Source organism: Sitophilus oryzae, unplaced genomic scaffold, assembly GCF_002938485.1.
Source record: "Sitophilus oryzae breed Bouriz unplaced genomic scaffold, Soryzae_2.0 scaffold_1387_pilon_pilon, whole genome shotgun sequence".
In the NCBI taxonomy this organism is placed as follows: domain Eukaryota; kingdom Metazoa; phylum Arthropoda; class Insecta; order Coleoptera; family Curculionidae; genus Sitophilus; species Sitophilus oryzae.
In genome coordinates this window covers 636631-659263 of record NW_022146045.1, presented here as the reverse complement: position 1 = coordinate 659263, position 22633 = coordinate 636631, and the positions used below count along the sequence as shown (strand labels likewise).

The 22633-nt window shown below is 31.0% G+C and overlaps 1 protein-coding gene across 1 annotated transcript; it reads right to left on the bottom strand.

Annotated features, from left to right (window-relative positions):
* Positions 1-727: 727 nt before the first annotated feature.
* On the bottom strand, positions 728-22523 carry LOC115875452 (endocuticle structural glycoprotein SgAbd-1-like). Its single transcript, XM_030890915.1, has 3 exons — positions 22338-22523; positions 9043-9326; positions 728-1895 (listed from the first exon to the last, which is right to left on the bottom strand). Exons 1-3 carry the CDS (start codon positions 22347-22349, stop codon positions 1640-1642), a joined length of 552 nt encoding a protein of 183 aa, XP_030746775.1. The 5' UTR covers positions 22350-22523; the 3' UTR covers positions 728-1639.
* Between the last annotated feature and the right edge of the window lie 110 nt (positions 22524-22633).

Here is a 22633-nt window from a genome sequence, read left to right as displayed (position 1 = left end):
GGGATCAACCAAAAATCAAACTATCGAGAGAAAATGTACCTTGATATTTAAAATTTCTTTTACTATGTTAAATCCTTGGTATGCATACTTAAAGTGTTAAATCATTAAACAGGATGTCCCAAATTTTTGTCAAAATAACAATATTTTGTTTTTCCTAGTATAACTGGCAGATGAGGATATAATACATTTTTTAATTTAGAGAGAGAGATTAAAAAGTCAAATAACTTAGCTACATATTGCTCAAAAATTATCCAAATTGGCCAAAACGCACAAAATATGCTGAATTTTAAAATAAATAACAATTTTAATGTACCGGTTTATCGTGCTGGTCAGTATATGTATTATGAACAGAATTTTGAGTTACTTTTTAAGGCCCACTAAATAAATTTCAGATTATAGCATATCTTCTTTTTTTTATTTTATATTTTTTGTTTATTTTCGTTTTTTGTTGCTTTAAAATTTGTTTCACTTATTCTAAATTTTAGTCTTTAGGTTTCTTTCAATTATTATTGCAGCCATCTATTAAAATTTTGATTAGGCAAAATATTTTCCACGAATTCCTTTGAACCATTTTCATGCATTCTTTCCTTTTGGATGACATGAAAACGTCAATAATTCTATATGAGGTTGATGTCTTGTAGATGGCGCGTTAGGCTAAAAATCGATATTAAACATAGAGATCTTCAGAGGATTTGAATGAAACGGATTTATATAAAAATATGTCTACTAATTTTGAACACATATTTATTATAAAAATATTTTAAAGTTACTATAAATAAATTACACCTAATAACATTAGTAATATCGGCAGTTTCTAGATTTAAATAATAGAATTGTGTAAGATGAGAATGAGATGTCACATTTATATCCTTTTTATATAAATGAATATAACGTTTTGTACAGTTTTGTATTTTCTGTAGCCATTTTACCTCTATGCATATAAATATATAATATTTATGACCGTATATATCTACTCAAGAATCAAATATCTAATAAAATCATGATCAATTAGATTGACTAGTCTAGATACAGTTTAGTTTTTCTTTCATTGCGGCAGTGATAAACTTTGTCTATAACATTAAACATTTATTGTATAAATAGTAGATATTATAGATAAAAAGCTGAGAATATAATTAATGTAATAAAACAGTGACATTAAATTTTACATTAAGTACATACTTATAATATTTTATTGTTTGTCAAATTATTAAATATTACAAATTAAGGTTAACTAGAAATACATCATAATCCAAATATTTCAGAAGCAAGCGTAGTATACAGGTACTGTATTATAACTTTGTATGATCAAAAAAACTATTATAATGAAAAATTGCACGCAAAAAAAATCGCTGTTACATCGCTGTCATGTAACAGCGATTATTATTACATTTTTGAATGTTGTTTATGAAAATCTTTCCTGCCGACTCGTTAGAGAAATTTTAGCATGTTAACTAACTGTCAAAATCAAAGCCCGCTTGATTTTGACATCTACACTTGTATTGCCACTTGATAAAATTATTTGATTTGTATAAGACTAGTATATGAAAAACCAGAAACTACATTTAAACTAGCCTCTTGGCAGTGGACTGTACACACATGACTACAGAAAATTCGAGTTTTTTCGTTTATCGTTTTTTTCTTAACCTAGACCACCTCCAGCTAACGAAGCTAGCGCTGCTGAAGGAATTCCAAGCTTCTTTTTCGTACTTGCTCCATGGAGATGATCTCCACTGGGTTGGAAGCCGTTTTCGTCGGCGGTATAGTGGACAGTGTACATTTTTCCGTCATTGCCCATGTAATTGTATTGTCCTTCCACTGCTAGCGATTCCTGATTGGAGCTTGGGTTCTTGACATCTCCGACGACTGCGTGGCTGATTCCATTGCTTGTCTCATACCTAAAAGAAGGATACTTGTTAACATACTAAATTAAAAAAGCAGTTTTTAAATTATATGGTAATATAAATACCTACAGGGTCGCTGTTATATATGGAAACGGTCGATTATTAGGAAAAACCAAACCAAAATGTTAAATACAAAAGTTATAGGATTTTGAAATATCTATTAGCAAGTAATAAATTGAAGTATACAGGGTCGGTGATAAAGTCGTGGCACATAAAAGTTTAATTTTTTAAATGGAACCCCTTGTATATTACTGCATATTTCAATTCTTCCTTCAATTCTAAGCAAAAATCGAAATAACACAATGTACCTCAAACCAACCGTTTCCGAGTTATTGACTTTTGAAAATATCAATTAAACAATTTGATTTAATTAATTTCGATATGTACCGTTTCATTTAACGATGCCGAAACTGTGATACTTAGTAATATTTGACATTAATTCTCAAGTTAGCATTTATACTCCGCTGGCAAGCAAACCTTTAGGTCCTTCCCCTAGGAGATGCAAGACCTTGTCGTTGGTGGGGAAGCTCCTGGTCAGGTGCTGGGGGGCATCCCCTCTAGCACTTGGCTTGGTCTAAGAAGCATCTCACTCATCGTCTTGTCCCTGACTGTAGTGTCGTGGCTAGGGAATTGCACCAAGACATATAGCGATACCGGGCGGGGCTACGGACAGCCTCAACCTTGGGGCACCGGGGAGCACCCCATTTTATTTTACCCCTTACTTCTACATGCGGGGCTCTGTAGAAGTGGACCGACTGTCCCTAGCGACTCATAGGAACACTATGAGATCTGATAATAATAGTAATAAAAACATCACCGGTGAAGCTGTGGGGAAACCCCCTAGCGACACTGGGAACAGTAACAATGAAAGTTCCAAGGGGCCAAACCCAAAGAGAACTACAGGAGAGGTGGCTGACACTTGCGTGAGACCATCCTCCGCAAGTGGCATACAAGCTACCACCTCCTCCAAGGGTCGGGAGCCTACCTCCTACCTCTAAACCCAACAGGCGACACAAGCTACCGTTTCGTCTACCCGGCCTGGGTCGTAGCTCCTCGACTGTGAGGGACACGGGTCTCTGTAGGAAGTCCTGGGACTGTATGATGAGTTATAACTCAAGAAAGGGGGACACAATAGATCTCTAAGGTCGCAGAGATTAACCCCCCTCCCACTTATTCTAATTCTAAACCTTTAGGTCGGCGTTTACATGTATAGGAGTGAGTCGTTATGGCAATCTAGTAAGTCGGAGTGAGCAAAAATACGAAGTATTTATTACATACTACTTAATCTGATGTTAGATTCCATGCGCTTGGGAAAATACTCGCCTTCTGTCTTTATTCAGTACATCTTATTTTATTAAGCGTGTTGACCGTATTCTTCGTACACATGAAAACCGGTACCCAAGACCAGAAATGCCGACCCTTAGTAGATGTACAAAATGAGATTATATCAAGTCTGGAAATTACAAAATTTTCGTTTAACAATTCAATTCTTCAATTTATGTACATTGTGTATTACGATTATTGCTTTAAATTGAAGGAAGAAATGAAATAATATAAAGGGGGTTTCATTAAAAAAAAATTGATGTGCCACAACTTTATGACCGACCCTGTATAGTTAAATTTACTAGTAGCCAATAGACATTTAAAACCCCGTTACAACAGTATCACAGTTTCGGCAGAATGGCATCATTAAATGGAACTGAATATATCGAAATTAATTCAATCAAATTGTTTAAGTGATATGTTCAAAAGTCAATAACTCGGAAACTGTTGGTTAGGTTTGGTGTATTTCGATTTTTCCTTAGAATTGAACGAATAATTGAAATATGCAGTAATATACAGGGGGTTCTATTTAAAAAAATGAAACTTTGATGTGCCACGACTTTATGACCGACCCTGTATAAATAAATTTATTACTCGCTCATAGACATTTAAAACCCCTATAATTTTTGTATTAACTTTTTGCGGTACCTTGTAGATTTTACCTAATAATCAACCGTTTCCAAACATAACAGCGACCCTGTATAAATAAAAAGTATACTACACAACAAATATGCCGCTATATTAGATAATCAAGGCTATGCTAGTGCAATATTTAAACAAAGGAGCCAAGAGGTACGTAAAATATAGGCACTTTTTATTAACTGAAATTCATTCAATCATTAAATCAAATCAAGATTTTGTTGTGTCATTGCGTCTTCATTAAAATCTTTTCAAACTAAAGTAAAAAATCCCCAAAATTATCGTATTCTTGAAAACATATTTTGAATCATATTTTGTTATTTATTTTATTTTTTTTTATAAAAATTAGTCTAAAAAGATAATAATTTAAAATTCAGTAAGCTTATACTCACTATGCGTTCATGCGGTTCGTCTTGTAACCCCCTAGTCACTGATACTTCGAATTGATGCGTTGTGTCGCGGTTCGGCAAGAAGTCGATTTTTGGAGGAAACATCGATAGAAATATTACGGACGAATTACCGAGTCGCATCGAGGAACCGCATTAACGCACAGTGATTATGGGCTGACAAACCGCATTGACGCATCACTATGCGTGCATCTTCATATCAACGCATCAAATTATTATATATTTTATATACTGGGTGCGTCTCGAAAGTGGCTCACGCCTATAACTTTTTTATTTTTTCAATTAGAAAAACCAGGTTTGGTATGTTATTATATGATATAAAATAGGATTGATTGAAATTGTTTTTGGTCACTTTCTGTTTCACCGGAAATGAATACAACTTTTGATTTTTAAATAGTATCCTCGGTATATTTCTACTTTATTTGATAAAAAATTACACATCATATGTCAACTTTTGACATTTTCGCTTAAAACAAAATTGTATTTTAGATAATTAAATTTCAATCTAGACTGCCATGGCTGTGTTAAAAACACCAATTTTGGATCAAGAAGCATTGGAAAAATAGTTCTGATCGTCTAATTTTTTTCGTGTCTTGTCCTGGCCGGTTAAAAGATGCCCAAATCGTATTTTTAATCAAATTTCAGTTTTTTCAAATGGAAGATGGCACATTAGCAAATTTGGAAAAAGCATTTTTTATGAATAATTTGATACCACACACTTGGTATTTGGAGTCAAATTGTCGTTATAAACCACATGTTACAATTTCAAATAAACTATATTTGAAAATGTCAAGTGTCATTTTCTATCGAATAAAGTAATAAAAAACCCAGGGTGCCAATTAAAAATCGAAAGTTGTAGTCATTTCCGGTGAAGCAGGAAATGACCGAAAACAATTGAATACGTCATACGTCAATAAATCCTAATTTATGTCATATACTAACATACCGAATCTCGTAATCTGAAAAAAATAAAAAAGTTATAGGGGTGAGCCACTTTTGAGATGCACCCGGTATATGCTATATTTTTCTCTAAAACGGTATGTAAATTTGAACAAGTATAAGCGAGGTTAACCATTTTAGGATAAGCAAAAATACACACTTTTATAAAGAATGCCTTTTTTCAAAATGTTTGATAATAATAAAACAAGTTTTCCTATTGTAAAGCCAATTGGGGGACATGATGTACTCTGCAAATTTTAAAATAGTAATAATTCCTTTACCAAACCAAACCAAAACATTCGCGACATTTTCGTATAAAAAAAAAACAAAAAAAATTGCTATTGTAATTTCAAACCACACCATCTAAGAAGAGTTTTGTGTTACAAAAGATATAATGTGGTTCCGTCACGGTTCCGTTTAAAGATTACACAATTAGTCAAGGACAAAAGCGTTGGTTTACTTCTAAAGACGCATCATCTTTTTTTATTCCTATTACCATGATATGAAATGGAATAATTCAAACGACATTCGTATTACACTACAAAATATACTGACTGTAAAAAATAGTGTACCAAACTTTAGTGATTTTTTTATAAAAATAAAACAAAAAGTAAAATAATAATGGAATAAAAATAATTAATGTTAAATAATTAAATATGTCCAAAATGTGTTTGACTTATGCATTAAACTATCACTGACAGTTAAATTTCCAATTTTTCATCCTTAATGAAAAATTAGTTTTTTAACACAGCCATGACACTCTAGATTGACATTTAAATACGATTTTTTTTTAAATATAAATGTCAAAAGTTGACATATGATACGTCATTCTCCATGAGTGTCATTTTCTATCGAATAAAGTATAAATATACCGAGGGTGCCAATTTAAAAATCAAAAGTTGTATATAGTTATGTAATATTATTTTTGTCCGTTGCATTTTATTTTTTATTTCTTTATCTATGATCTTATACGTTATGTAGCATACCTGTGACGTAAGTAGTTACCGCTTCGCTCCTATTGGTCCAAAAGTTACGAGGCAACCTGTTTAATATAGTAACCTTGGGCAAAACTGTGATTTTGTCATTTACTTATCAAATAGGACTAACTGCGTCAAAAGTTCTGCAACTCTCTATTTTTTTTTTGTTGAACAAATCTAACGTGGTTGAGCTAATAGCAATAGAACAAGAAGCACTAGAGACAGAAAACACACACTTTAAAATACCGAGGTCGCACGTGACCTTCATAAAATTCCTGTTCATCCTAAATAGCATTAAACATTTTCACAGATTCATCGTTCAAGTTCACTCTTTTTTTTCTCGATCTAACTGTTAATTTCCCGCTCACCTAAACCGATTTATAATGACGCATAGACACGCCAACGAAAGTAAAATTGTTCGGTGAAACACTTTTGAAGACGTCTATGAATTTGAAATCAATTTGACGAGGAGATGAAAGAGAAAAATTCATGGAAAGTAAATACAAATTATTAGGCGATCAAATAATTTTTGACTTTCATCGCCAGCCCACTGTCAAATTAGCTTTTGATGATATTTTAGGTAATGTGAGTAAATAGTTTCGTCATGTGTTTTTTTCGCATTAGGTTTTTTTGTATAAAATATTTTCTTGATTAGTTTCTCTTTAGTTATGTTGACTTTGTCAATACGATATAAATTCAAACACACACAAAACAGCGATTTTGATATTATATTAATGAAAAAAATTGATGTATTCCTACATTTATTATTTTCATTATATCTTCAGGAATTGGAATTATACAGTATGTCCTAATATTCCGTGGAAAAAAAATTCAATTTTTTTTATCTCAAAAACTGCGACTTTGACTGATTTTGATGTTATTAGAAATTTTGTTGCAAATATTATTCCTAATCTTAAATTGAAAACCGCGTTTCGCTAGCTACTGTAATTTTGGAGTTACAATTTTTTTAAATTTTTACCCCCCTCCCATACCCCCATGTATGGCGATACAATTTTACTGGATTAATTGTACCGACTACAGATTTTCTGTTCGTAAGATGGTCCCTCTAATATTAACTACATTTTTGTCTCTTGTAAAAAATACCACATCGCATAGTTTTTGAGAAAAAAAATTGGAGAATTTATTTCTCCAACGCAGAACTACAAAATATACAAGGAGTTCCAATATTCCGTGGACATAGAACAACTACGTATTTTTTGAATCAAAATAAGTTAATTGCATATAATTTACTTTTACACAAAAGTGCTTCGTTTGTCTTGGCTGCAAAATAAACCCGAATATTAATTAATTTAAAATTTATTAATTGTTTAAGCTTTTTAAGAAGCTTATTGTCAAATATATTATTTGTGATACGAACATACTATTCCATATTTTTGCCAATATCTATTTATCAGAGCGTAATAGATTTTACGACAAATTAAAATTTATGTGGTAAAAAACATTTTTTGGAAGTCAGCTTTGGAAAAATAATATTTTTCCTCAAAAAGTATGCGCGGTGACGTTTTTTTTACAAGAGACAAGAAATGTAGTAAATACTAGAAAGGCCATTTTACGAAAAAAAATGGTCATCGATTGAGTTGCGAAATAACTATAATAAAATTTATGTGGGGGTGGGGGTAGTTTTCACCCTTCCCGTATTTTTCTTGATTTTTTTGAAGTTAAATATTAAAGCACTTAGCAAAACATAGTCACCCAAAATCTTATTCAAATCGGAATAACGGTTTTTAAAATATCTGGAAAAATGTGTTTATTTTTTTAAGTGATGCCCTCTTCTAACCTCTAACGGACACACGAAGCATTTTTGTGTAGTAAATTGTGTCCAGTGAACTTATTTTGGTTCCCAAAATACGTAGTAGTTCTTTGTTCACGGAATTTTGGGACACCCTGTAATATTTTAAAAACATAAGAAAATCAATTCTATTTTTAAGAGTTTTTAGGAATATAATAAACGTTTATTAGCCTACCTTATTACCACTACTATTTGATCTATCTTAATTAAAATAATATACCCTACGATAAAAAAACGGCGTCAAAGGCATTTGAGGAATGACAATCGATGATAATTTTGGCCAGGTCAAGCTCTAGACGTGATTTATTTGGTCCGTACCCTTTTTCATTTTTAATGCCGCTTACTGCCACTTGGCCTTAAGAAGGTTCTAATTAATTTTTCTATTTAATAAAAATGATTTTTAAATGGTGTAATTTCAATTTTTTTAACGTTCTATCCATTTTTAATCTGTCTATAATTAGCGTTAATTTTTGACAAGTTTTATGTCAATTTTTAGTAAGTGACGTCGCAGCTTATGAAACAGTTTGCATGGAACATCCTGTATAAAAAGTACAAAAAAACATAAATTTACTTCTGTACCTGCTTATACATAGATTTAAGCGTTTATTATAATATGGATATTGAGAAATATACAAAATTTTAAATTAATTATTTACACATTAATTAAATTAATTCTTCTTCTTACAGTGATATACTCTATACAGAGCGTCGGCTACCTCTCGCATGTACTTGTGATGTGTGTCATCAGTGTTTCACAAATATACGGGACCTACAGTTTGTCGCCGAATCCGAACGGCACTATTTGAGAGGCTGTACAAGGCAATTATACTCAAGGTGGTTTGCCATCTTTTGCCATTGCCTTTCTTGAGGTGGTCGCTCTATTTAGATAAATCAATATTTTTATTTAAATAAATAAAGCGACCGTACTGCCAAAAGATCAAACCCAGTACCATCCCATCTCTCGCACCGCAGATCGACACACTAACTGCTTGCGCAAGTAGTTAGTTAAATTATAATAATGAATAGTTGTTAAATTAATTACTTACGCATATTCGAAGCCTTGAGAGTTATCCAAATCGAAGTCATTTCTTAATATTTTTGCTTCAGGCTCTCCCTTAGGCTGTGGTTGAGGCTGTGGTTGAGGCTGTGGTTGAGGCTGTGGCTTATGGTGTGGCTTAGGGTGTGGCTGAGGGTATGGTTGAGGGTATGGCTGAGGTACGAAAGGTTGATAGTGTATTATTGGTGGAACCTGATATATAGTATTTGTTACAGGGTACAAATAAGGAGGATGCGCCTTTGACAGGCCCAACAAGGCGAGCAATACAAGAACCTGCGAACAAAATACATCGTTAATCAACTGATTAATTACATTTCAAATTAAGTCTTCTTTGGTTCAAGTTAAGTTTGAATCAAGATTTGAATAAAAATCTGAGTTTGTGAAAGTGAAAATGACGTAAATTCTTAATGGACTTACGACGTTATCTGGGTATTGGTATCGTACACAAGCTGTTGTCCTCTTCAGGAATATTAATCACTGTTATATAACAAAATCTTGCATCGGTATTGATCTCGTAGATAAATTAGAGTCAAGGCAATCTATTCTACTCAGACAATGTGGTATTTTGGTTTAGGAGGGCTTATTAACCACTCATCTTAATAGATTTATTTACAAATCGGTGATGTGTGTCTAGCGTTATAATGCATATTTTGTAACAATAATTTACTAATAGTTTGCCATAGATTTTGATTATTATATAATATTTAATCGATATCATATCTTAATAATTAGGAATAAACAACTCTCTCTTTGATTTGATCGATAAATATATTTATACAAAATGTCCTTAAGCTTCATTCAGACCTTCCTAATTAGTGGAATAAATTAGTGGTTTTAATTAGCGTAGAAGTTTGTTTCTGTAACTTGAATGTCAGAACGTCAAAATTAGTGATAGTTAAGTTAATTAAGTTAGTGGTAGTCATTCAGAACGTTAAAATTAGTGGTAGGAATTTTCAATTAGTGGAAAATTATTAATTAGTTAACAAACTTTTAACTTTTCCACTAATTATACTTCAAAATTTGCGACGAATGTCATTTTGGCCTTTGATTATCATCCGTCAAGACAAAATTTGGTTAGACATGAAAAGTTTATTGATTTATAAACTAAATATTGGGCTTTCTCTATGGATACGACTGACTACTGGAAGCCGTTGCTAGGATATTCTATTAATTTTAATTCTGTTATTTATACATTGTGAATGATCGTAAACTAAAAAGTATAAAGTGTAATTGAAATTACACAGTGTAATTTATTCCACTAACTACGAGGTTCTGAATGAAGCTTGAATTACTAATACAGACTTATCAAATAGTATATTTTTAAAAGATTTATTTACAAATTATTGGTATCAAAACAAATTATTTAAAAAAATGGGTTGGTATTTTTAAAGAAGGAATATTGTATCCACTCACCTTATTTTAAAATCATAAGCGAACCTTGAGTCATAGCAAAGTGGTGGAGGTCGGTTAAGTTGCCATTCAGATTTAGATACAGATATACAGGGTGGCCCATTACAACCCCCACTAAGAATAACAGAATAAATCCGCGAATGAAAACATACATATCCTATCCTGTATTTTTATGGCGTCGCCAAAATCGCAATATTTAATATGCTATATCTGTATTTTTTTTAAATACATGCACACCGTGTATATTATTTTTCGTTTGGATGCAAAATTAAAAAACAAAAATTTATTGTATTTAAAGTTTTCCTAAATTATGCATCCAAACAAAAATTAATACACACGTTGTTGTATTTAAAAAAATAGAGATTTAGCATTTTAAATATTGCAATGTTGGCGACGCTATAAAAATTACCTTGTAGAGGATAATGCAATTTTTTCTTCGCGGGTTTATTCTGTTATCCTTGGTGTTTAGGGGAAAATATAGTTAAGGTATTAATAAACCTAAATTCACTTTAGGTTTTAACCACTTATCGGATATAATGTTTTCAACCAAAGTTTCAGTAAATAGGAAATAAAAATAGCGTACTATATGTAGAATTTTATGCTGAATCCAAATCTGTACAGAAAAATGGCGGGTGCAGTTTAAACTTAAAACTTCATCATAACTTTTTTTTGGGACATCGTGTATACAACAAATATTTTTAGGATATACACCATTATAAACCATGCAACATCTGAATGAAACTTTTTTTCATAACTTCAATAACAATGCGTGAAGATATTGAACTTCTTCGCACTAATAGGCCACCCTGTATGTACAATAACTAATACTAAACAAAGTCAAATATATATTACAATTATATAGACTTTGACTAAAGTGTAAAAATGAAACACTCCCAAAGGTTTCTCACTTGTTTTCTTCAGCTGGGATGATAAAATAAACACCTTGAGGACAAGCAGAATAAGAATCAGCAACCTCTTTTATTCAGCAACCTCTCTTCTTCAGAAGACAACATACATCTCAGTCGAACGTAGGACGAAGGGAATGGAAATTAACGTTGGAAACACTATGCAGCTTCATACATTTACCATCTACAGCTTATATAATATCAGCTGGTCATCTTTGCTATTTGGTGAGCGCCTAAATACTGCGCCTATTCTTGTACACATGCCAGTAGTTATATTACATATTAGTCTCGTATTTTATTTAATGAAGCTCAGAAATCGACTAGTTATATGACGTGAGATAAGGAAAAATCAATCTAATTGCCATGTAAACGATAGTAAGTCTGGTTAAAAATAGACTGTGCTGCTATTTCGTTGCCTCAAAATCGAACTAAAGATCAATAAGTAAGTTGGTAAAACATCAAGTGCACCTGGGTGAAGTCCAGTCTCGTGTTATTGCCACCTTCTTTCCTACATTAAATTGGATCAAAGATATTAAAACACAGTGGTTTAAATACACACTGTGAATTTTAGGGGTTCAGTGCTAATATTTATTGGAAGTCTTATTCGTCTTCAATAAAAAATAACGAATTTCAAATAACAACCCAAAAAATGGTTTCTGTTTTCTGTAATGATGTAGGTATGGGAATAAAATTGGCCAATAAAGTATAATATTAAGTTTATATGAGTTAGACACACCAACGGTACATTACATTGTAAGTAGTTTGTCATCATCATCAACATTTGGCCGGGTTCTTATTTGCTTTCTATTTAGGACATCCTGGAGAATGAACTTTCCGCTTCACAGCTAGTTGTTACAACATTAAAAATACTATTAAAATGTAATACTTTGGAAAAAAATCAAGTTTATTTTTATAAATTAGCATAAAAAACTTCGTACTAGAGATAATAAGACACTGGCTTAAATAAATTTTCAACTGAATGTTCTTAACTCCAATTTTGCACTCAGTAAATGTTCATCTACGTGATTTAGGTAATAATCAGTAATATTACGATTATTACGTACACTTTCTACATCAATTTTTCCATATTTTTATCTTGCATCTCTAAAAAATGCTGTTTTTTTTTTCATAAATGTTTCATAGACTTGGGTTCTTCTACTTAAATATATAGCTTATGTATCGTAACATTTAATACATTACTTTTAAACTTTCTGTGTCGTATACTTTATTAATATGCTCGGTGGCACATATGGGTTGTGTAATGGCTACGAACTTTATTTTTGGAGTTTTAAACATTTTGGATATTATTTATTTATATTAACAATATTGTCCATTATTTGAGGCCCAATTGACGCCCATACGACGCCCATCTGAGGCCCCCTACGCTGCAGCTCACAAAGTCAATATGTTGAAACAGATTTAATAAAATAAAGACAGAAATAATAATAATAATAATAATAACAAAAAAAAAAACTAAAAAAAACTAAATAACTAAATTAAAAAAATAAATAAAAACTAAATAAAGACTTAACATATTTAATAAAATGAAGCAATTAGTCTCTGGATAATCAATACTAAAATCTTCCGAACATTAGTTTCGTATTTGAAAGTTAGCGACAAAAAGGCGTGACAGCAACACAAAATTGAAAATATAATATTTTTCGGTAGTAATTGAGGTAAGTTGAAAATATTCGTCAACTTCTCTCTAAATTTGTATCTACCACGCTGCCCTTATTAACCAATTACGGATTTTTTTAATTTAGACAATTTTTGTCTATTATCAAAAATATAGCGGTGAAGAGATATTAAACATATTTAAATGTTGATATCTTTGTTTTTTGGTTTCGAGAAATTGTGTTTTACCTAGTCGTTGAGCCATAAACTGTATGGTAATGATTTTATTGGTGCATTGATTCAAAATTCTCAAAATAATGCCAATTACCTCAAAAAAATCTCTGATTAAGAGCTATGCTGCTTGTGCTTTATTTTTTCACGGGAATAGTACTATAGATGTTGGAAAATCTTAACGTGACCTTTAGCTGTATTCATTCATGCCTAATAAGATTAAAACATTAATCTATGGTTTCAGTTAAACTATTGTTTCTCTCACAGGCATAAAATTGTTTGATAAATACAGGAAGTGAAAAAAAAATATATTGTGATGTATATAATTTCCTTGATAAGGAAGAAATTACTGTTATTAGTATTTTGTTTGATGTATTAAGAAATAATAGGATTATAATAATTGCGTAAACGAGCGCAGTGTAAAAAATGCATTATTTGCAGATGGGTGTGTGTTTTTTTTTCAAGGACGTTGCGTTAATGATTCTTGAAGAAATCAGCTACTGCTTATGTTGTGTGTTTAAATTACAATAAACGTAACAGGTGTAAAATACATTATTTTATTATACAATTGCTTATAATTATTATACGGTAATGAATATATTAATTATATCTATATAAACACAATATTTAAAATTTAGTTAATTTTGTTTATGTTGTTTGATGGGAATTTTAAGTTACTTATGTTTTTTTTTCTTTGCTTGTGTTCATTTATGTTAATATTTTTTTTCAATTGTCTCTTGACTGATTACTTAAATCATTTATATTATTTGCATTTAAAAACTCCAAACATTTTTTATCGTTTTTCTTTTGAAAATCATCCCTTGCTTGCTGATTGACAAACTATAATTGTACACAAATTAGCTATATTATTAGGAAAAACCGGGAAATCCCCATTCCTCAGAGGTGTGGTGCTGAAATTCATTTCATTGGATACAATTTACCATTAATATCAATAAACACAACAAACTTAAAAAAAACATTTTTCCAAAGCTAATTTCCAAAAAATGTTTTTTTTTGTCCCATATGGAGGCGCATAAAATCTATTAAGTATGTTCTAATAATCTAGCTGGCGAAAATATGGAATTTCATGTTAGTATCACAAATTATAATTATATTTGACAATAAGCTTTATGAAAAGCTTAAAAAATTAATAAATTTTAAATTAATTAACGTTCGGACAAACGAAGTACTTTTGTATAAAGGTAAATTATGTACAATTAACTTATTTTGATTTAAAAATTACGTAGTTCTTCTGTGTCTACAAAATATTGAAACTCCCTGTATATTTTGTAGGTCTGCTTTGGAAAAATAAATTCTCCAAAAAATTTGTTCTCAAGAACTATGCGATGTGGTGTTTTTTACAAGAGAAAAAATGGAGTAAATACTAGAGGGCCCATTTTATGAATAGAAAATCTGTCGATGGTGGAGTTGGAAAATATTTACACTAAAATGTATGTAGGGATGGGGGTAGTTTTTACCCTTCCCGTACTTTTTCTTAATTTTTGTGAAAGTCAAATGTTAAAGCACTTAGAAAAACATAGTCACCCGAAATCTTATGAGAGATAAATCTTATTCAAATCGGAATAACGGTTCTCAAAATATCTTAAAAAATGTGTGTATTTTTTTATGATGCCCTCTAGGGGACAAACGGAGCAATTTTGTATAGAGGTAAATTCCACAATGTCCACAGAATATTGGGACACCCTGTCTATATATGATGATCAAAAGGCTTTATGATAAAGCGTGTTTTGTATGTTGACAAAGAAATTTTACGGAAAATAATAAATATGTAATATAATAAAATATTTGAATACTTTTAACTGTCAAAATCAAAGCCCGCTTTATGACAATAAAACGTTTTTTTCTTTTTACTAGTTTGTTTATTTAAAGTCTTACTCATTTACTTAATGAATATAGTATATAATTATTGTTACTTTACGTTTTCCATATAAATTAATGAAATATTTACAATATCGAGAGACTTATGGTTCTATTTACAAACTTAATTACTAGTCGTGCATTTAAATTGCAAAACAAATTCCAATTTTGCACTTTACTATCAATAATAATACACAAATCATGCATCTTCAGATATTCGTTCTCTTAATAAGAACCATGACTTCTTTTACGGGCTTCCTTATAATGATAAATCGTGGAAGATGAGGCAAATATCAAATACCAAACTGGTATTATGAAATCGAATGGCTTTTAATGATTTTGACCATTTTGGTTTAGGCAGAGGTCGAATTGTTCTAGATTTTAGACAAAAGTCGTTTGATTATTCCGATTTTTTTGACAGAAATATCGTGACATTTAACTTGACACGAATTTGTGAAGAAACGTTTCTAGGTTAATTATAACTTTCATTTGGAAAATTCGTAGGTATAGATTTAAGTAAATGATGAGTAATTTAAACATTGAGAGGTATCGTAATGTAATCAACAAATTTAATAGTTGTTCTTAGATTTAAGTCACGGTACTGTCACAGTACTGTAATATGCATCCGGTGCATCCTGTTTTATATAGGGTACTTAACTCTATCATTCATCATAGCAGTCTTATTCTTTCTTCTATAATTTGTTGATTTTATTTTAAGAATTACAAGAATAAAATAAGATGTTATGGCCAGGGTCGGACTGGCCATATAGTCAGGGTGGCAATTGCCAGCCGGTCCCCAGCCTTCGCGGCCTCCCCTATGTTAGGACATACACGTATAATAGTTCATTATTTATTCTTAAATACACGGAAATAATAAATTGTAATAATCCCCACAATTGTAGAAAACACTGCTGCATTTTGCGTTTAAAATGGTACTAGGCATCACGTTGTAGCTTTTGTTTATATCGCAAGCTCTCTAAAATAGTTAAATATGCTTGATTTTATACGAAAATAGGGAACAAGTGTGACGGTAATTCTCATAATTTGTGTCAGAGAATATTTAGATTGTACTCGTTGAAATTTAGATGAAAATAATTATTATAAATTGCAGCACTACTAAGAATCTACTAAGAAAAAGTTCTGGTTCAATGTTGTAGTTTAATAGAAAAAAATGACGGTAATATTTTCAGGTTATCCCCAAAACTTTTTTTTTGATTAAGAAAGTTTACATTTGTATTGCATTACGAGTAGTTTCCTGAATTCAAATACTAACAACAAATCAATATAGGAAAAAATTAATCAAAACGTAAGGCAAAAAAATGCGCAAAAAAATTTCACCCGCGCCCCTCACAATTCCACCCAGGCTCTTCTAGCCCAGTCCGACCCTGGTTCTGGCTTTCTTTATTTAGCACTATACTGCCATAATATGATTTAATTATTTAAATTATAATCATTGTTTATCAACATTGTAATTATAATAAAATATTAAATACCGAAATACGATAAAAAGATAACGGCCTCAGAGTTGGCTTGAAAATGAGGACCGCTGTCATTTTATATGTAAAAGTATACGGCAATCCACTATTGTGTAGAAGAAATAATAAGGCAACAAAGAACAAATCGTTCTGTAGCCATCTTCACAGACAGCCAAGCGGCGCTAATGGCACTCGGCTCCGCGGAGGTCAATTCTAGACTAGTGTGGGACTGTGTGCGTGCTCTGAATACTTTCGGCGAATGTAGCACTGTTACATTGGCCTGGGTGCCAGGGTACGAGTGTCACAAGGGTAACGAAAAGGCAGATGAAAGGGCCAAGCAAGGCTCATCAATGCCATTCATAGGCCCAGAACCCTTCTGCGGCGTTGCAAAGGCGGTCACGAGAATGGCCACGGATGGGTGGCCAACAATAGGAAGGGTTTTTGATTTTTGTCGGTCGTCAGTTCTGAGGAACTCTTTCGAGTGCCTTAGACCGTTGGATGATTCCCATTCTAGTTTATGGATGGAGACTTCTAGGTTGGATCGTTTCCTTTTTCACTGCCTTTGCCTTTCCTCTTTCATCCCTTGGTGAACGGGCATCTAGAGTAGGAGGACTTTATTTTCTTTGCCTAATTTGTTCAGCTTCTCTAGGCACTCTAGGCATTCTTTGACCAACTTCAAATTGATGGCTACTGAGTTGATCGCTTTTAGGGCTGCTTAACTATCGGATTTCTTTCATCATACGGTATATGTATTTTTAATAGCATTGTTATATCATCCAAATTAGGTACAAACCCACTTTTAATCATATAATTAGATCATAATATGATTAACCATAGATTAAACAGTGCATTTTAAATTATTTCGATAAATATCTTAATGAATTATTATAAAACGATTTACATTTACTTTTTTATCATTATGATGTTGAAATCGTGACATGGCAAAAAGAAGAAAAACAAATGGTTTTATTCTCTTTTGTAAACTATGGAAGATCAGAAGATGATGTTGCTTGATTTATTTTATCGCTTTAGGTGCCGATTGTTTATTTTATTAATAGGTTAATTGATTAATAACATTACTTAATGCGCTATAAAATGTATGTAATTAGTTTAGTTTCACCTTCGCATATTTTTTTAAGATTAATAAACATGTTTAAAGATTTTATTGATTTTCTTAAATACATTGTACCACTTCTGTCTTATCTTTCTGGTTTTAATAATTGATAGCAGCATTTTATGGATTAGATTAGTTATTTAAAATTATAATTGTGACATATATACAAGGTGAGTTTTCTAGGATGTTCTCTATGGCTATCTCGGAAACTACTTATGATAGAGAGTCGGTTAAATGGAGAAAGAATTGCAGTTTTGTGGGGTCATAAATATGCGCCTTCCAGATTTTTGAAAAAGTTCATGGCTTACTAGATATTTCGAAAAAAAAATTTCGGCTATTTTAAAAATCGTCTCTAATTCCGTTATAATCTATTTTAGAGAAAAAGTTTTCAGATATAAGTTGTAGATAATCACATCCTTAATGTGATTGTGTCCTCCGTTTTTTCCTAAGGCCTATCATTTTTGATATATGACACAAACATATGTTTTTTTAAATGGAAACCATAGTTGACCATAACTTCATCAAAAGCGCCATTTTTTAAGCTTTTCAGCGATATAAGCTATAATATGTTGTTTTCCAAAAATTACTCAGTTATAGCCAATTTTTATCTTTTTTGATTAATTTCACTTAGTTGGCATAGTATTCTTATTCTGTTATGATTTATTACTTATAAAGAGACAGAATATATTATTAAACGGTTCATTACAATTTACATTACACAAACTAATAACGCCATTGTTTTGAGTACCTACATAAATGCATCTTTTTAAAACTGAATTACTAGATATTCTCACAGAACAACCGGTCGACTTTATTAAATTTCTCCCGTACCGTCTCTTCGACTGCCTCTCTTAATTCATAAGTTCTTTTGTAAACCTTGTTGTCAACCATACCGCATAAAAAATCTAAAATGGATAGGTCAGGTGATTAAGGAAGTCCATGCAATTGGTCCACCTTTTCATATCTCTGAGTTTGCATAATTATGATATAAATAATTTTTAACATTTCTTCCCGTACTTTTTCTTGATTTTTGTGAAAGTCAAATGTTAGAGCACTTAGCAAAACATGATACCCAAAATTTTATTCAAATTGGAATGACATAGAAATGACATGAAAAATATCTGAAAAAATGTGTTTATTTTTTTAAAGTTTGATGCCCTCTAGTGGACAAACGAAGCACTTTTGTATAGAGGTAAATTATGTCCAATAAATCAATGAACTTATTTTTATTCCAAAAATGCGTAGTAGTACTTCTATGTCTACGAAATATTGGGACACCCTGTACAGAATATTACGTAAATCGATCAACTTCCGTCCTTGTCAACGAACGTCATATAATTAATAAATTTGCATATCAATATCTAAGCTAAATTTAAACCATTCCGTTCCTAAAATAAATTGTCAAATCACATGTAGTGCCTGGAGGTTAATCTTTGATACAATGAGGAAGTAATGTTACATTATTTCAAACAAAAAAGAAAGGGTGACACAGTAAAAGACGTCAGGTAGTATGTAGTAAAATGCCACACCCTTTAGATGTTTGATCGATGATAGGTTCACCAGTATGTGGTGTCGCAATGGTGATAATTAGTGTGAATTAATTATACTAAAGTAGTTTAATTGCACGCTAATGAAGCGCGACAACAAAAATTAAATATTATTTACATTAATTGTATCATTTAAAGTAAACGCAAATGATTCCGATTTTACAGTTAATATACTACTTACATACATACGCAATAAAATATTTTATTGTATATATTATGAACTACAATAAAATAATTGGTCATATTTTTATGAGAACTAAAAATTGGGAGTATATTTCTGTATCTTCTTGTGAGCGAATATATTCAATAAAAACAAAGCTATTGAGATGAACCAAAAAACAAACTCTCGAGAAAAGATGCATATTGAAGATTAACATTCCTGACTTATTTGTTAAACCATTCCAGAAAAGTGTTTTCCAAAGTTTGATTCCAAAAAAAATTTCGCTAAAATTTCTTTTTAATAACTTTTTTTCCTTCGTGAAAATTGTAAGGTATCCGTTTTTAGTGCCAAAAATTATCATCGAATGTCATTCTCCAGCCCCATTTGACGCCTTTTTTTTCTATCGTATGGTATTATTGCAGTATTTCTAGAGAACAACTTAAAAATATTAATTAATTTTTTAATTACTTAAAAATATTAATTTATTATATATTAAGTAAATAGTAAATTATAGTTAGCTTTTAAAAAACAGCTTCAATCACAAATTTTGACAAAAAGTAGGGTATTTTTTTAAAACATCTATTCATTGTTCTGATTATTTTTATTTCGCACAGGGAATGTGTGAATATATTCATGTATATATGCATACCGTAGTGCTTTGAACTCTCCCGGTTATGAGTAAGTAAAAGTTGATGTTATCGGCATCTGAAAAAATGCTGAACAGAAACAGTACCATAATAATGGAGTATAATCACCGCAAAAATAGTTCACCACAATAAACCAAAACATTTTATGGTTGATTGAATAAATAAGAAGATGCGCAGCCTTATGGGTTTGAAATTAAAAAAAAAAAAAATACCGAGCTGTGGTCACTTTACAAGAAGTGACTGAAAACAGTTGAATACGTCAACCAATGTAGTGCAGGTGCGTTTTGCTAATTTTATGTTAGCATCATTAGCAGAAAATTACAATATTTTCTAGTAGATGATTAAAATCAATTTTAATAATCTGCTAATAATGCTCACATGGTTAGCGAAACGTACGTTCAGATTTTAAAGTAAGTTGTTTTGGTGTATTGTGTTAATCTAGTATTTTATTTTGTGATACACAAGTTCACCCAAAATTGTACATGAATCGGATCACAATTATAATTATAGAATAGACTCAATAGTGATACAACTGATACAGTTACTTACTGTGGACTTTATTTATAATATAATACGTTCAAAATTATTAAGATATACGTTGTCAGACATACTTTGGACATACTAAATCGTATGATATACAGGGTTCGGCAATAGCGCGTCGGACATCCGTAGCTCCTATAATAAAAGAATTTTGTTGAAGTACAAACCTAAAGTATGTATTAGGATGTATTTCCAGAAAATATTTTAACTTCTACGGGATGGCTCAAAAAAGTGTGAGTTGATTGGGATTATTTTTTTTAAATGGAACACCCTGTATATTATTGCATTTTTTGCGCCCTGTCTGATCACTTTACATAATCGAAAGATATTATTAAATATGTTTTAATAGTTTCAGAAATACTAATAAATAGATAAAAAAATATTTTTTTCAGTCTTCCTAAAGAAATTATTAAAAATACAAGGAATGCTCTGAAATCAAAACTATACTAGGTATTTACTATAGTTAGCCTGTACTTATTTTAATAATCTTTAACCATACAGGGTGTTCAAAATTCTATAGGAAATTTTCTAAAATATGATTTTTTTTTAAATGGATCACCCACTATATTATTTCTTTGTTAGAGCAAGAATTAAAAAAATAATATTTTTCGTATTTAAAGTGTTCTAATATTTTAGCGGTTGTGCAAATATTCGCTTTATTATTACATATGGCTCTTTTAACGGTAAAATATCAGTTAAAAATCATCCTAGCTTTGATAAAAATTTAATGTTGAAAACCCCACATGTAATATATTACGAATATCCAAAAGCAAAACAGTTAAAAACTTTGAAATACTTTAAATACAAAAAATGTTTATTTTCTAATTCTCCATCTAACAAAGGAATAATATACAGTGTGTTGCATTAAAAAAAAACGAAGAAAAACTAAGAAGAACTACTTAATGTTTTAGAAAGTTTAGCATAGAATTTTGAACACCCTATATGATATAAGATTACGATATTTATAGCAAAGTAAGTACAGACCAACTATACTAAATTCCTAGTATAGTTTTGATTTTAGGACATTCCTTGTATTTTAACAATTTTTCTAAAAAAAAAACGCATTGATGCTGATGCTATTTGTTAATTTATTAATTAATATTTCGGAAACTATCAAACCATACTTAATAATATGATAGGGTAATGTAAAATGATCATAAAGGAAGCTAAAAATGCAATAAAATACAGGGTGTTCCATTTAAAAAAAATCATCGGGATCCACTCCGAGTTTTTTAAAATATTTTCCTCAAATACATTCTAATACATACTTTATGTCTGGACTACAAAATTCATAAGTTTTTTATTATAGGAGCTGCAGATGCCCGACGCACTATTGCTGAACCATGTATGTAAAAATTAATAAAATATTATTTTATCGGAAAATCATTTTGTATAAAAGGAAATGAATAATTTTGTTTTATTTTGAATTTGTTAGTGAGCTGAATTTTTCCTCAAAGATAAATAGGTGCTTTAATTTATGCTCTTCATGAAAAATAATTTTATATAAATTGTGAGAATAACTAATAAACAATAATTAAATCTGCGCTGCAAAAGTTGTTTTTCTATGTGTTACATTTTCCTTAATATAAATATATACTTAATCTTCCTTACGCACTTCTGTACACAAATCACTTCACATTAATTTCTACAAAAACAGCTTACGTACAAAACCACCCTGTATACCATGCACTACGCACTATGAACCATCCGCATCATAATTACTATGGATGCGAGTACGCTATTTAAAAAACGTTTCGACTCACCGCCTTCATCATCGGAGAACGATGTTGAAATACCAGCTGACAACTGTTCTTTTTGGTACTGATTTATCTTATATACCTTCCGCAGGTGTCAGACGTTCTATCGATTTAATCCGGGCATTTTTTCCCGGTACCATGATGCTATAGATCCCCGGCATCGATAAGGGGGTCTGGGCAAATTAGTTCGCCATGATATTTATCAATGAACTGTCGGTACTACCGACTGGCGCGATTTTGATCCGGTTTCGATTGTTTATTAATATATTGGTATTTTTGCGGTTTCGTACTACTGCAGTTCT

Coding starts and splice junctions, on each gene's coding strand:
- LOC115875452 (XM_030890915.1), bottom strand. Junction 1,896..9,042: donor TCTCAAGGCTTCGAATATGC/GTAAGTAATTAA, acceptor TCCTTCTTTTAG/GTATGAGACAAGCAATGGAA.